This window comes from Ambystoma mexicanum, chromosome 3q, assembly GCF_040938575.1.
Source record: "Ambystoma mexicanum isolate Mex_15411 chromosome 3q, UKY_AmexF1_1, whole genome shotgun sequence".
Classification (NCBI taxonomy): Eukaryota; Metazoa; Chordata; class Amphibia; order Caudata; family Ambystomatidae; genus Ambystoma; species Ambystoma mexicanum.
Window position 1 is genome coordinate 264370870 of NC_090926.1, and position 14515 is coordinate 264385384.

Consider the following 14515-nt stretch of genomic DNA (forward strand, 5'->3'; position numbering starts at 1 on the left):
CTGACTTATTGTTAGGGAGAATTCTCAGAAATGTGCTAATTCCCTCCACCTTAGAGACCCCTAGCAACTTTGCTGGATTTTGAGGACTTGATTTTTTTAACCTGGAGAGAGTGAGACCCTTTTTTCCCACTCTCTCATGTATTTTAATGTGATTTTGTACACTGTTTTCTTTTGGTTATGGACCCTGACAAACTCCATAGGCATCATATTTAACATTGGGCCTCATTACGAGTCAGGCGTTAAGGGGTTTACGGCGCCGTAAACGGCGCCGACCCTTAACGCCTGATTACAAGGTCCCTTAGCGCCATAGTGAGTTTAACGCCTGCTTTTTGCAGGCGTTAAAATCCATGGCGCTAAGGGACCTTGGAGATAATTACGGCACCGTAATTTACAGTGGCGTAATTATCTCCTTCCCCACTCCCATTATGCCCTATGGGGCAAAAATGGGAATGGGGAAGGGTAAATGGGAAATGGGGATTTACCGCCCCACTCACCTTGGAATGGGGCGGTAAATCCGCCAACCACCATGGCGTAAACATAGTTTACGCCATGGCGGTAAAGGTACGACCCAGGCGGTAACTTACCGCCTGGGTCGTAATGAGGCACATTGTGTCACACAGCACCTTCAGTGCAGTGGCACAGGGAAGACTTTCAGATTTCCCAAAGGTTTAACTACCTTCTCTGGGATAAACTACTGTTTCCCAGAGCAGTAAAGTGAAATTGATTTTACTTGCATTTGTAACTTTCTAGACCCAGCACACACTATCTTACAACAGGGTGTTGGAGGGGTTACCTAGTATCCCCTTTGTCTAGCTTCTCATGTAACATTTTTTTAAGTTACACTTTTCTCACTGAATGGCTAGTGGCAGTGGTTCCATTTTAACTATCGTGGTGTGCATTTACCGCGGGCTGCGTTCGCAGCTGCAGCAAAGCACCCAAGGGTGCCATTTTTGTCAAAATGGCCGGTCTTCTTTTTTCACCATTTCTTTGTGGAAAGGTCCTTCTTGAGATTTACTCTGCGCATGAAACCAGGTTTGGTCCCATTGTTCGCTTTGCCTTTGGCGGGATTCACAAGTGAAGCCCGTCTCTGCCTCCAGGGTGTCTGGGGTAGGCAGGAAGTGAGGGAGGTGCCGAAACTGCCTGTGCTTAGTCTCCTAGGAGACTGAAATGCACTCTGTGGTGATTGGCCGGCTGACTGTCCGGCAACGATAGCCACCCTGCTGGGTGACTGACAGTTAGGCTGGAATAAATGGGAGAAAACTGTATAAAAGGAGAGTCCTTTGGCTTGGAAGGCAGAGTCGACCACTAGACGAAGGAACCGAATAAGAACGTGAAGAGGACGCCTGCTGCAACTCCTGGACCGTTGGTTTGCCCGGTGGTGACCTGCTGCAGTGCCAAAACACCAGGTTTGCATCGACAGAGAAGACCCTGCAAGGACAACTTCTCCCTTTGAGTTGGTGGGACCAATCAACTCCAAAGTAAGCCACCTGGACATCCATCTCGGAGCTGGTTGAATTTCCACAGAGTTGCTGCTGGAAACCATATAGCCAGGGAGAGGAACACCAGATTGTGTATGCTGCTTTTAAGCTGGCCAAGAGCTCAAGGAAGATCCTCCGGACTCCCAGGAAGCAGGACTGACCGAGCCTGAGCCCCCTCAACAGAGTGTGGGACCCCAGAACCAAGGAAAGTCCATTTCAACAGCCAGGAACTACAGTGTTGCTATTTGCAGTAGACACAAGGTGCTGAAACAATGAACAGCCACTGAAAGTGAAGTTTGCCGGTTGCAAGTTTTGATCGTCCCAGTGCATTGCAGGAGTCCCCCGAAGTCCTCCCTCTTGTCCCCACGACTGAGGCCCAGGAACAGTGAGACCTGCAGAGCTGCACAGGAACAGGAGTCATGTGCTGCATCTTTTCTTCATTTTAAAGGTACTGTACAAGGTCTGAGAACTTACCTCTTGCCGTAGAGTTGCTTGCATATTCTATTACTCACAAGTCTAATCAGCTTGTGGCCCTACATTTGATTCTTCTTTTCATCAAAGACTCCTAGGAACGTGTGCAAAGACTCTTTGATTTACCTACCAGAGGTGCTTCATCCTATATAAGACTTATGCCCATGGACTTTGGCTTAGCCTATTGTACTGAATGACACTTTCTGGGGGATCCAAAAGTATTAAGAATATTTGTTGTCTCTTGTGTGTTCTAAATAATCTTTTCCTTATTACTATATGATTCTAAATGCAACAGTGATATATTAATGTCCCCAGCACCCTAGCAATTGAAGTCACCTGAGGGTGTAGGTAGTGTCTGCGGGCCATCCCAAAAGGGTATCTACTGATTTAGAGATTAGGAATGTGTATTTCATGAAGTGTATTGAGTGTTACTATTATATTGCTCCCTTCTGAAGAAGGCTTATTCTAACTGACTGATAAATAAATTAATAATTGTTTATTCAAGAAACCTTGAGTATAAGAATACTTGTAACTGTAAATCTCTGTGTAACTCCACTACAGCTCACATTGACCCCTCTTGAGATAAGCTTGGCTGCTCAACACACTACCAAAACTGTAGTACAAGCTTATACCACAGGTTGGGTTTCCTAAACCTGTAGTCAGAGTTGTTTGTAGTGTTCCCAGAGGGTACTGCATACAAACGCTGCCCAACACTTATCATTTATGAACACTTCTTTCTTTTCTTGTGAACACTATCCCACACTCTTTCATAATTTAGCGTAAGGATTGGCAATCGTTTTATTTAGTATAGGCCCTTTTTATTTGACAAGACTCCACTAGGACTGCCTTATTATTATTTGATGGTTGTAGCTTGCTGCCATCTTAGATTTAGGTTAGGCGTTTTTCTCATCAATTTATACAGTTTAATAAACACCCTTGAACTGTGATCACTTGTGTCTGTCCAGGACCAGGAGTTCCTTACAGTGGGCACTGCTCGGACTAGGGCATTCCAGCTTTGAATCTAGGTGTTCACTGGATGTTAAAAAAGGTAGGGATAGATGCAAGGTAGTGTAACAAATAGGTATAGCATGAGAGTGCTACATTAGTCTGCGTCTCTGATTAGTCTACGGCTTTGGTGCCTTTTCTGCAGCACCAACAAAGGACATGATTTGCCCGGTCAATCTTCTTTGATTCCTGGAGTCCTGCACTCCAGTGAGGGGACTTGGATGAGTCGGATTGTGTCTCTGAAGTTTCACCTGGTGCTCAGCAAAGACTTGGATGGATTTGGTCTTGGCAAGACTATGCACTAGGATTGGGCCGTACGTCTTCTGGTATTCGTGGGATGCAGCTCTGGAAAGTCACAGGACCTCGGGAGATGGCTCAGATTGCAGTTTGTCTTAGGACTGGTTGCTCCCACCAGTCAAAGGGAAGGAGTGGTTCTCTTCGGTTACTTCAGTTTCCAGTGGTCGTCTTGCCTTTCACCTCAGGAACCTCACCTTTTATTCAGTTTCAGCACACACTCCTCTGCAATCTCTCTCAGCAATTTACAGAAAGGGGCGGGTGGCTGTCCAATCAGGACAGCCAGACCCCCAGTAGGAGCTGGTTCCATTCAGGCACTCAAGCAAAGACCAGGGGAGTAAAAAACTCCTCCCCCACTTCCTGCCTACTTAAGAATATTTGGGACACACTGGGAGTCTAGGCAGGGGCACCCAAGGGTTCCTGCCACAAGCAACACACAGACAGACAGACCTCCCCCTCCCAGAATGGTTAACAGAGGACATCCACGCTAGAAATGGCAAAAAAAAGGAGGGGCCACCAAGTTAGTACTTCGGTGACCCTATTGTGCACAACAGGGACTGTGAATACAGTCTGCGGTAAAAAAAAGAAAATCGCACAATAGTCGGTAGAACACGTCCACTGCCACCAGCAATAACTAGAGGGTTGTCTCTGGAAATAAAAAGTCACAGGAGCAGAGAGAAGGGGGATACCAAGTATCCCATTGGCACTCAACATAAGGAGGTGAGTGCCAATCTCTCAGAATGTAACATTTTAGGAGAGATACAAAGTATCCCTCTAACCTTAAGAACAGTAGAAAGTAAGGATAAATAAAGAACCTCAAAGGAGAACCCAACAGGTTCCCAGCAACACTGCCCATAGGGAGCTGTGTGCTGAAAAGTTAAATACAGATGCCTTTTAAGAGATATGGAAGAAAGTAGATTTCATAGAAAAAGTCAAACGCAGAACAGAGTTCCAAAAGGTAGAACCCATAAGAATGGCTGAGTGGAAAAAGGCTCCACTCATTCAGGATATAAAGAAAAAGTTCCAGAAGTCCAGCAAAAACTGCTGGTGGGTCTCACTAGGAGAGAGGATGAAGCATAAAAATGATACATCTCCCTAACAATAGGAAAGTCGGAGTTCCAGAGAATTTCTCGTCTAACAAGTATCAGACTTTAGAGTTGGTAGAAGTGTTCAGGGACTTCATAGAAGGCTCCCTGCATGTGTTTCAGCAATAGGCCTGGGCAAAGAGTACAGGCGAACTACTAACTACATGAATCACCACCCTAGCCACACACGAGCGACACCAAAAACTTTAGGAGAGTATTACCTCAGGCCACACAGTACCTCAGCAGTGAAGAAGAGCTTGCAGACGGATGCCTTCACGATGCAGCTGCACAGGACCCAGTCTCTGGATTCTTGGTCATGGTGACAAAAGAAAGGACACTGGATGGGAACTTGCAGCAGCAGTCAAGAGGAAAGACCCCTAACAAAGGATTCTTTGGTGCATTTTGCACGCCCATTTCAAGGTACCAGATATAGAATGGTTGTCGTCTGATCAGTTTTCTCCGCTATCTCGGTCCAGCACTCTGGTGAGGGAACTTCAAGAAGTGGAATCTTGCTTCTGGAGGTCTAACAGGCGTCCGCTGAAGTTTCAGCTAAATTGTTCACGGGAAGATGATGCACAGCATTCAGCGTCAAGGTCCCAGGGTATTGGCGGTTTGCAGCCCAGGATGTTCGCAGCTCATCATAGGATGGCTTGAAATGCAGGTCTTAAGACTGATTAGTCTCACTAGTCCAAGGGTCGGAGCATCGTCTTTGGGACTCCTCTGTCACACGGAAGAAGGGGTCAGACCAGTCAGCGGCTACAGAACAGGCATCTCCGGTCACTGGAATCAGCTACAAGCCTCTTCTCTTCTTCCTCATCAGTTTCAGCTCCAGTGGTCGACTTGTCTTCAGCTTACAGATCCAGCTCATTTATCCAGTAACCCAGCCAATCATCACACATGGATTTTGTGAACAACCTAATGTTAGCCCTAATCCTGCAAAGTGGAACATTGTGGTGTTTACGAACAAAAGAAAACTTCTCATATAAATGGACCTTGGATAGTGTTCCTATCCCGCGTTCCTTGGGTATGACATATCTTGGATACTCTTTGATCAACTCCAATTCTATTGTGAAATGGCAACTGTCTATCTCCATTAAAATTCTTCCTCTGATGGGCCAAATGAAGATCATTCTACATAAGCTATGTAGGTTTTCTTTGTTACCGTTAGTAGAATTCTACCTCTTGAAGGTTGAAGCGGTCATTTTATATGGCCTTGATCTTTGCCTATTACAGATTGGGCCGGTACTTAACATCATTCAAGGCAGGATTTGGAAGGAAGTATCGCAGCTACCAAAACCACTTCCTAATGCCATCCTCATACACAAGCTTGGTCTAACCTTATTGGTCATTCTCCTCCATACAAGCCTTGGGGCCAATCTGGCAAAAATGTTAACGCCGCCACAAAATTCTTTATATGAAGATCTTGCAGATATGATAGCTAGTGGTAACCTGGAATCTTTGACACTATTTTTCATGAAATTGAAAGAGTCCCTTGATGCTATTGCAATGTATCCTGGTGATCTGGTCACATGCCCCCAGATTGTGAAAAAAACTCTACCAAAGGGATTGGGCAATGACCTGTGATTTGATATGTAAGTACAAGTCTTATCTTGAATATGCCAAATTTTGAAATAAACAAAAGCTGTATTTTCCATATATTATACAGGTTCCTTATCATCAGGTTCGCACAATGCTCATGCGAGTTAGATTTAATCTTTTTTCCGACTAAAGCATGCATGATGAACTGGATTAACAAACATGGAGAAATAAATGATTTGAAATGTAGATTTTGCAATGTAGAAAGCGAACATGAAACACTAAAGCATTTGATGATTCATTGTGTGATTTTTGAAAAATCAACATCCACATTTCTTGGTGCATATGATAAAAGCGACTCTGCTTTCATGTTTGACACCTTGTGCTCTCAATGTATGAGTGGGCATAGAAATTCAATTACGTTGTCCCTATTCAACTTCATGAAAATTATTCAAAATCATCTGGCAGTATGAGATAAAGTTACTAATACCGATATTGATGGCATTTTAGTGTAATAATGTATTATGGTTTGCTCATGTTGAAGAGAGGTTGTTAGAGAAACATTAACAATGAATATGTGAATAGTTTGGACCCCTTTATGATAAACATTGCTGTTATCGTGCTACACTAGAGCAATTCTTGTCATAGGATTGTATTTTACGTTTGTACTGTATTTTAGGTTTGAGAGACCTCAAGCGAACAGATGTAATGATGTAGAATACAGCCACCATTTTGTTTAATGGTGACCCGTCTGTGCACTACCACAGACAGCCTGTGAATAAAAATCACACAAAAGTCGAAAATGTCCACTGCCATCAGCCATAAAGGTATGCGTGTCACTGTTACAGAAATGTTACAGGAGCAGTGAGGAATGGGATACAGTGGATTCCACATAAAGTGGGGTGTGCTGATCTCAGAATGGGTATTGTAGAAAGGTTTAAAAGTACCAAGAGAAAATAAAAAGGGAAGACCAAGGGGCTCCCCAGCAACACTGCACAGACAGTGCTGTGTGCTGCAATAATAAAATGCAGATGCACAAAAAGCTACAGGAAAGTAGGATTCCAAAACTAATGTATGCACAGTCACACAAAAAACGTCCATGGCAAGAGTAAAAGAAAGGGTGAGTGGGGAAAAAGGATCCCACTCACTTAGGAACAGACAAATAATCCACAAGTCGAGCAAAAAGTGCTGGCGGGTCTCACTGGTGTGAGAGATTTAGCATAAATATGAAAATCTAACCTAGTAAGGCAGTAATGATGTGCAATCATTTTCAAAGGGCCTGCTCTTTGAGACCATTAGTTATCACGTAATCTCCCAGGGCAAATATGTGCATTGTCAAAAGGGATCTAATTTTTGGCCCCGATCATGTATAGCAATATTTTCATTCTTGTAGGAGCATTTGTAGCAGGGACCAGGAAAAAAAACTCCAAGCTACCTCGTACTATGCTCGACTAACATTTAAGCACCTATATGTTTTTTTCTTTCCTTACACATTCATTCTTTGCCCATTATGTGCATTTGAAGCCTATTATCACCTTAAGACAGGGAAGCTATCCCCATTTCAACACCCGCAACTTTGCTACAATGAGATAGCACACCAGGCACACCTTCCACAGTTGGTTGGCTCACATCAAGTGTGTGAGGGCAGAAGTGTGATGTCGGCATCTTTCTCTCTCTCGCACAGAGAAAGATGCAGGTATACTTCTACCAAAGGAACAGTTAGGAATATATATATTAATCTAAAAAGAGAGAAAGGTGTAAGGGACATAAATTGATAGCAGGAAAGTGATAACAGGAAAAAAGTGGTTGATTAGAAGCAGAGACAGATTACGAAAGATACATAGGCGAGGAGTAGATTCAAGTGGCTTTATGACGGTTGGATTGATACAGACATACTAAATGTAGAAAGCTATACTGACAGATTCAGAGAAAGAGCAAAATCAAGACAGCTTGCTTTATAAGGAAATGAAGGTTTTTTTTTTGTTTTTTTTTAAACAGGCTGCTGGTCCTCAAATGCCGTTAGGGTTTGTGCACAACAAGACTCAATTTAGTCAAATTTTCAGAAGGAGCAACCAATCTAAAAGCATACAGACAAAGGCTACCCTAACTGTGGACAGAAGAGGATCTAGGGTGAACAAGAAACTGGGTGAATAAGAGAACTGAAACCATGGCCTCCACGTCACTTACTTGGATATCACAGGGTCATAGAGCAGGGCGTACCACCGCTCTTGGATTTCACGCTGCGTGAAGCGGCAGCTGAACTTCACACCCAGATGAACCACTGCCAAATCATTGGTCTGAAATAAAAGCAATGTCAGAGTCAGTGTTCTGTGGGTGGGTACAGAAGAAGAAAAAAGAAATCTGAAGTTGCCCAGTTCCATCTCTGGCGTGTTCAGCCATGGGAATGAAAGTGTAGCCAGTGCAGAATGCGGACATGTGTGATTAATGAATGATAACCTTCTGTAAGCAACCATTTTTTTGCAGTTAATAGGCACAGGAACACAGATAACAGTGACTACAGAGGTCACATTACGTTTCTAAAAATAGAGGTGTTTAACAACCCTTGAGATGTCTACAGTGGACAACAGGGATGCAGTACTGATTTGTCAAGCCTTCCAAAGGCAATTGCATAACTCCTTAAAAGTGCAGTCATACACAGCAGTGGCTTCACCAACATTCTCAATTTTAATCTCATCATAGTTCTATCAAATCTACACTGGTCGCTCTTGGCAGTGTGTCCTATTTATATAAATGTCTGTTTAATACACCAAAGAGCTGGATTACATTGCTGGTAAGAATATGTCTTGGAATGTAAACGATTATAAAAAGTATTTGGTCTTCAAGGCAACCCGTTAAAAAAACGTTTGACTTAAGACAGTACAAATTGTTAGCATTATGTGCATGTGTTCTCGAAGGTTGTACGTCAAAGTTTCGAAAACAAAAGGATCGAATGCCTTTTGTTCGGGAGTGAAAGGACCGAAAAAACGGATCGATTTTTTTTTTTTAATGGGGGAGGGGGAGTTCTCCACCCCAACCTGGTTTCTTTATTAAAAACACTTTTTTTTTATCAACCCAAACTAAAAAAATATATAAATAAAAAAATTCAATCCTTTTGTATTCGAGCAAAAGGTCATTCGATCATTTATTTTCGATCCTTTGACTGGACACCGTTCTCGAACACTCATTTGTGTCAGAAATGTCCCAATTGTCTCACAATATGAATGCAGGGCTGCTTTTAATATTTACTTTTATGACATGATTTACAATGCTTGGGTATAGCAATGTGCCTGGAATCCGTTTTTATCATGCTTATGAATTACAGTTTCTTTTTTAAAAAAAAGATTACCATCTCTCAGACTTCTTGGTGAAATGTTATGGTAGGTCCCTGCCCCAGTTGTGTATAAACTTGTTTAGGACAAATCTCAAACTAAAACAGCACACCCAACTATTTGATTTTTATATACATTTGTAATGCGCCACTTGCAGACTGAACTGAGACAAGGCATGGTAAACACACATTTGAATGTTATGTTTTGTTACGATATTGTGACTTATACTGCACACCACTGCCACTTTTATGTGCACTCCAGGTGCCCTGGCAGATCTGAAAAAGAAGGTTTGGGTTGACTTAGTTAGTGGGATTGAGAGGGAAAGGCGCAAGAGAACTTTGATGTGCTGTTTGTAGCGTCAGTTCTGAAAAAACTGTCACTGTGTGGTGGTTTGCTTATAGTTGGTAGTCGTTTTGTGGTGTTTGGTGTATGAGTGTGTATGTGGAGATGTGTGTGGCTGGCCTGATTTCTTGTTCGGCGTTCGATGGTGTGCACATTTTGTGGAGGTTTTATTCTTTGCTGCGGTAGATGTATGGCATGTTTTGTTCTGTGTTTTAGAGTAGGCAGGATATTCGAGCGTTGTTAGTGGGTCGGTGGACAGTTGCATCACGTTCAGCTCACTTCGATACACTGGCTACAGACAGCATTCTTCTAAGTGTAGCACATTCGTTACCTTCATAGATCATCTGAGTGCAATACAGTGGTTGCTGTGAGAAACCTGAAGGTGTCTCACTCGCTGTCCCTGGGGATCTGTCATCCAGGTGGTCAGGACACGCCCATCGCTATTGGATCAAGTTGCTGGGGGTGGACCAATGTGGGAGTATCACCTGGGTAAGGGATCTTCGGGAGTGGAAGTGGGACACACAGGGTGAAACACAGTACCCCCTTCCTTATGATACCTTTCCCCCATCCTACCCCGTAGGATATCATGAAACTCAATCTCCCCACCCCCCTTTCTAGACAAACACTTTCTCACAGATCGATTACCATGAAAGATAACGGACTAACACCAGAGCCATATACCTGACATGTCCCAACACAAGGGTCAGTAAGAGTCAGGCAAATGCAAATAATTACACACACCTGACTTCCCTTCCCTTTCCCCATAGGGATAAAAAGCAGAGCACAAAAGCACACTCTGAGCAAGGCCAAACGCTTGAGGAAGCATCTATTTCAGGATGGCAGCTGAAACGGAGGAGAAAGGTGGTGAGATCTGAAAGGACTACTATGAGGAAATTGCCCATGACCTTTTCAACCCAAACCCATGGGGTGTCCGAAAAAGGGAAACGTAAGACCGGGAATTGCAGCTGGTGAATGAAGGATGTCAGCGGTACATGCGACCCTCCCGCACTGATGGCCATGGCGGGGAGAAGCAGTTGCCATTGTGGTACCATCCTTGACTCCAGAAGCAGGCAACACTAAACAGTTCGGCACAACTGGTGAGTCGGAAAGAGCTGATAATAGATCGGACTGCGTTGGGTTCACAGTTGTGAAGAGCAACATTGTATGAAGAAAGAAGACTAGACCAGAGTGTACATCATCATCCAGGTATGGATGGCCACACACAGTCTATGTCTGAATGATGATAAAACAGAACTCATCATCCTGGGTACCCGTACTATCTTAAAAAAACTGGGACTCGACTACTCCTCATTCATAATCGACGGCAACTGCATTAAGGTAGCACAGGAGGTAAAAACATTAGGTTTTTATCTCGATTCTACGCTCTCATTCTCCAAACAGGTCAACACGCTAGCGTCCTCTACGGCCTATACGTGCAAACTGTTATGCTCACCTGGTCTCCACAGGGACGCCACCCAGCTGGGTTACTCGCTGGTATGCTTCTCAGCTTTGCCCTGATGTGGTCTGCGGGGAAGGTTCTGCCTGAAAATACAGGAGGACTGTGTTCAAGACTGACCGACTGGGGTAAGTATCCTCCCTCCATCCCCGTATGCTTTCAGTCCCTCTGGTGCCCTCTCCTCACCTTGTGGTAGAATTAGGCGTGCTCTCCGTCCTGCCTTCTTTGCAGGGGTGCGTTGTCTTTCATGGGCGATTGCGGTCCAGTTACTTCACCGACGCCGGCCCGTTTGATATTGTTCAGGTAGGTCTTATTGCGGTTCTTTAGTTTTGTCGCTATCCTGCATGCCTTTCTTTGTTTAAAATGTCTCTTTTTTCTCCCTTACGTATGCAGCGCTTCAGCGCAGCGAACTGGCTTGGTTGAGCCCCGCTGGTAAATGATGGCGCATTAAGAGCGCTATGATGCGGTAAGTAAGCGCTATGCGCAGCACTGCAAAGTCTTGCCTTTGCTAACCTGTGTTTTCCTTCCTTGTAGGTCGTGGTGTTCTTCAGCGTGAATGGAATGTCCGGAGTGGTGCCAGCCGAGAGGCGACCAGCTAGGTAAGCCTTTTGAGCAGTTCGTAATTTGCAAATGTCTCTACAGCTTTCTTTAATGTTGCCTCTATCTTCCTCTTTCAGGTCGTTCTGTCCGGAAGGCGTGCAGATTCGAGGAAGCTGTTCTCAGTAGCTGCAAGTTTTTAAAGATGAAGACTGCAGGTAATATGCTGCTGCTAATGATGTTCCTTTTGTCTCCTTGCAGGTTCTGCTTCTCCGATGTTCAAGGGAATAGCTGGACACTGAGCGTCACATTGCAAGCTGCAAAGAAACGCGAAGCATGTTCTGCAGTCAGGGTGTGGTTTATATAGCCCAGGTAAAGTAGTACCAGGGAAAGTAGCTCCAGGCCTGCCACACCCAAAACACTAGACCGCATAGCTTGGTTCTTAGGAACCAAGCTATGTGGCTGTCTCCATGTTGGCTGACGATACAATAAAGTAGTTCCCAAGCACATTGTTGTTCATGGTGTATGAGCCTGGCGCCATAGGCACCAGGACTGGCCCCATTAGGGATTTTGAAGGGGATGCCGGGCTCTAGAGGCCCGAGTCCTGACTCCACCTGGCCAATGGGTTTGCCAGAGGGGGTTTTGGGCGAGGATCGTGACAGCAACCTCCCCCTCCCACCCCCCCCCAAAGGCCCTTCCCATGGTGTTCCTTCTGTCTGGCCCAGGTTTGGTTGGGAAGTTCTGATGGAATTTCCCGATTAGACGTGGTGCGTGGATATTCTCACTGGGCTCCCAGGATCTATCTTGTGGTCCAAATCCTTTCCAATCGACGAGCTAATATAGCTTGGTCCTAGAGTATTTAGAGTCTAAGATATCTTTGTCTTCAAATTCTGGTTCTCCGTCAGCAAGTATGGGCTTCGGTGGTGTCCCAATCCGTGTGCCGGGTTGCATTGGTTTCAGGAGGGAGACATGGAATACCGGGTGGATGTGTAGATTAGGTGGTAAACCCAGTTTCATGGCTGCTGGGTTGATAATTGCCTTAATGGTATAGGGTCCTAAGAATCTGGGATGAAAGTTCCGGGTTCCCTTGATGGGTACGAATTTAGCGGCTAACCAAACATTGTCTCCTAATTGATAATCAGGGGCCTTTTTCCGGTGTTGGTCAACTAATCTCTTGTTTTTCTTTGGCATGAATAAGGTGTTCCTTTGCCCTTTTGAAAGCCTGAGTAATGGTTGTGTGTAGAGTCTTTACCGCTGGCATTTGCACGCTGGCTGGAAGGTCTAGTTCAGAGGTACGTGGATGTCTGCCACAAAGGGTATAGAAGGGCATTTGGCCCGTGCTTGAATGCAAAGAATTGTTATATGCATATTCGGCTATCCATAGTAGGTCTTTCCAATTCCTTTGTTCGTGGTGCATCATGCACCGTAAATATTGCTCGAGTGTCTGATTGGTTCTCTCGGTTTGGCCGTCCGTTTGGGGATGGTGACTGGTAGATAGCCGAATGTCGATCTGCGCCATTGCACAGCATTTTTTCCAGAAGTTTGAAACAAACTGGCTGCCTCGATCAGAGACCAGAACCGAAGGGAAGCCATGTAGCTTAACCACGCCCTCCAGGAGCACTTTTGCTAAAGTGGCTGCGTCTGGGAGGCCTTTGAGAGGAATAAAATGGGCCATCTTCGAGAATAAGTCCACAAATACAGGGATGGTGTTGAACCCTTGGCTTGGAGGTAGATCAGTGATGAAGTCAAGGGAAAGAGTGTGCCATGGAACTGGAGGAATGTCCAATGGTTGTAGGAGACCAGATGGTTTTTGTTTCTGTGATTTATTTTGTGCGCAGACACCGCAGGACTGAATATACTGAATGATGTCCTTACGCCAGGTAGGCCACCAAAAGTTCCCTTTCACCTTAGCTAGGGTTTTGGCGATCCCAGGATGCCCTTCGATCAGTGAATCGTGATAGTTTGAAATAATATGCTGTTGAAATTCCTTCTTGGGTACATATAGGTGATCCCTAAAAAAGGGTAGGTGGTCCTTGATGGTATATTGTTCTCCTTGAGTTTGCCATGCGAGGTAGGCATCAGGATTCATTGTCCGTTGGATTTCTTTTCGTAGTTCTGCTTGTGTTAAGGCTGTCATGATACCCAAGAGTTTGTCTTCAGGTATAATAGGTACTGGGTCTGGAGTTGTATATACCATTTCATCTATACCCATGCGAGATAAGGCATCCGCCTTTCCGTTTCCGACTCCTGGTCGAAATGTGATTACATAATCATATTCGGCGAAGAAAAGGGCCCACCGTAATTGGCACAAGGACTGGGCCTTGGCTGTTTTGAGATATTGCAGGTTTCCGTGGTCTGTGATGACTGTAATGGTGTGTCTGGCCCCCAGAAGGTAGTGCCTCCAGGCCTTAAAGGCGGATTGATAGCCAGGAGTTCCTTGTCCGTGATGGCATAATTAATCTCTGGAGGTGAGAACTTTTTCGACCAGAAGGCCACAGGATGTAGCTGGCCGGTTTCCGGGTCTCTCTGTGAAAGGACAGCCCCCATTGCGAGACTGGACGCATCAGTTTCAACGACATAAGGGAGGTCTGGACGAGGATGTCGCAGGATTGGAGCGGAGGTAAACCTTCGTTTAAGTTCCTGAATGGCTTCTTCTGCTTCTTCGGTCCAAGCAAACTTTTTATTGTTTTTGCGTAATAGTACTGTGATTGGGTGCACAACCTGAGAGAAGTCTGGGATGAACCGGCAGTAGAAGTTCGTAAAGCCCAGCATGCTTTGTACCCCTTTCAGAGACGTCGGTGAAGGCCATTTCAGAATGGCATCTACCTTGTGCACATCCATTCTGATGCCTCCTGGAGTAAGGATAAACCCAAGAAATTCTACTTCGGTGACGTGAAAAAAGCATTTTTCAAGCTTTTCAAACAAGCGATGTTGACGGAGCTTGGTGAGGACTGAACGAACGTGCCTGATATGATCTTGTTC

At 44.8% G+C, this 14515-nt stretch overlaps 1 protein-coding gene across 2 annotated transcripts in view; it reads right to left on the bottom strand.

Moving 5' to 3' along the window:
- The window catches only part of MCRS1 (microspherule protein 1), a 700973-nt gene that overhangs the window by 412201 nt on the left and 274257 nt on the right, over positions 1–14515 (bottom strand). For both annotated transcript variants that reach the window (XM_069653718.1, XM_069653719.1), the window contains exon 6: positions 8057–8166. In XM_069653718.1, the coding sequence (XP_069509819.1) occupies positions 8057–8166 (110 nt within the window). The remainder of the gene's footprint in view (positions 1–8056; positions 8167–14515) is intronic.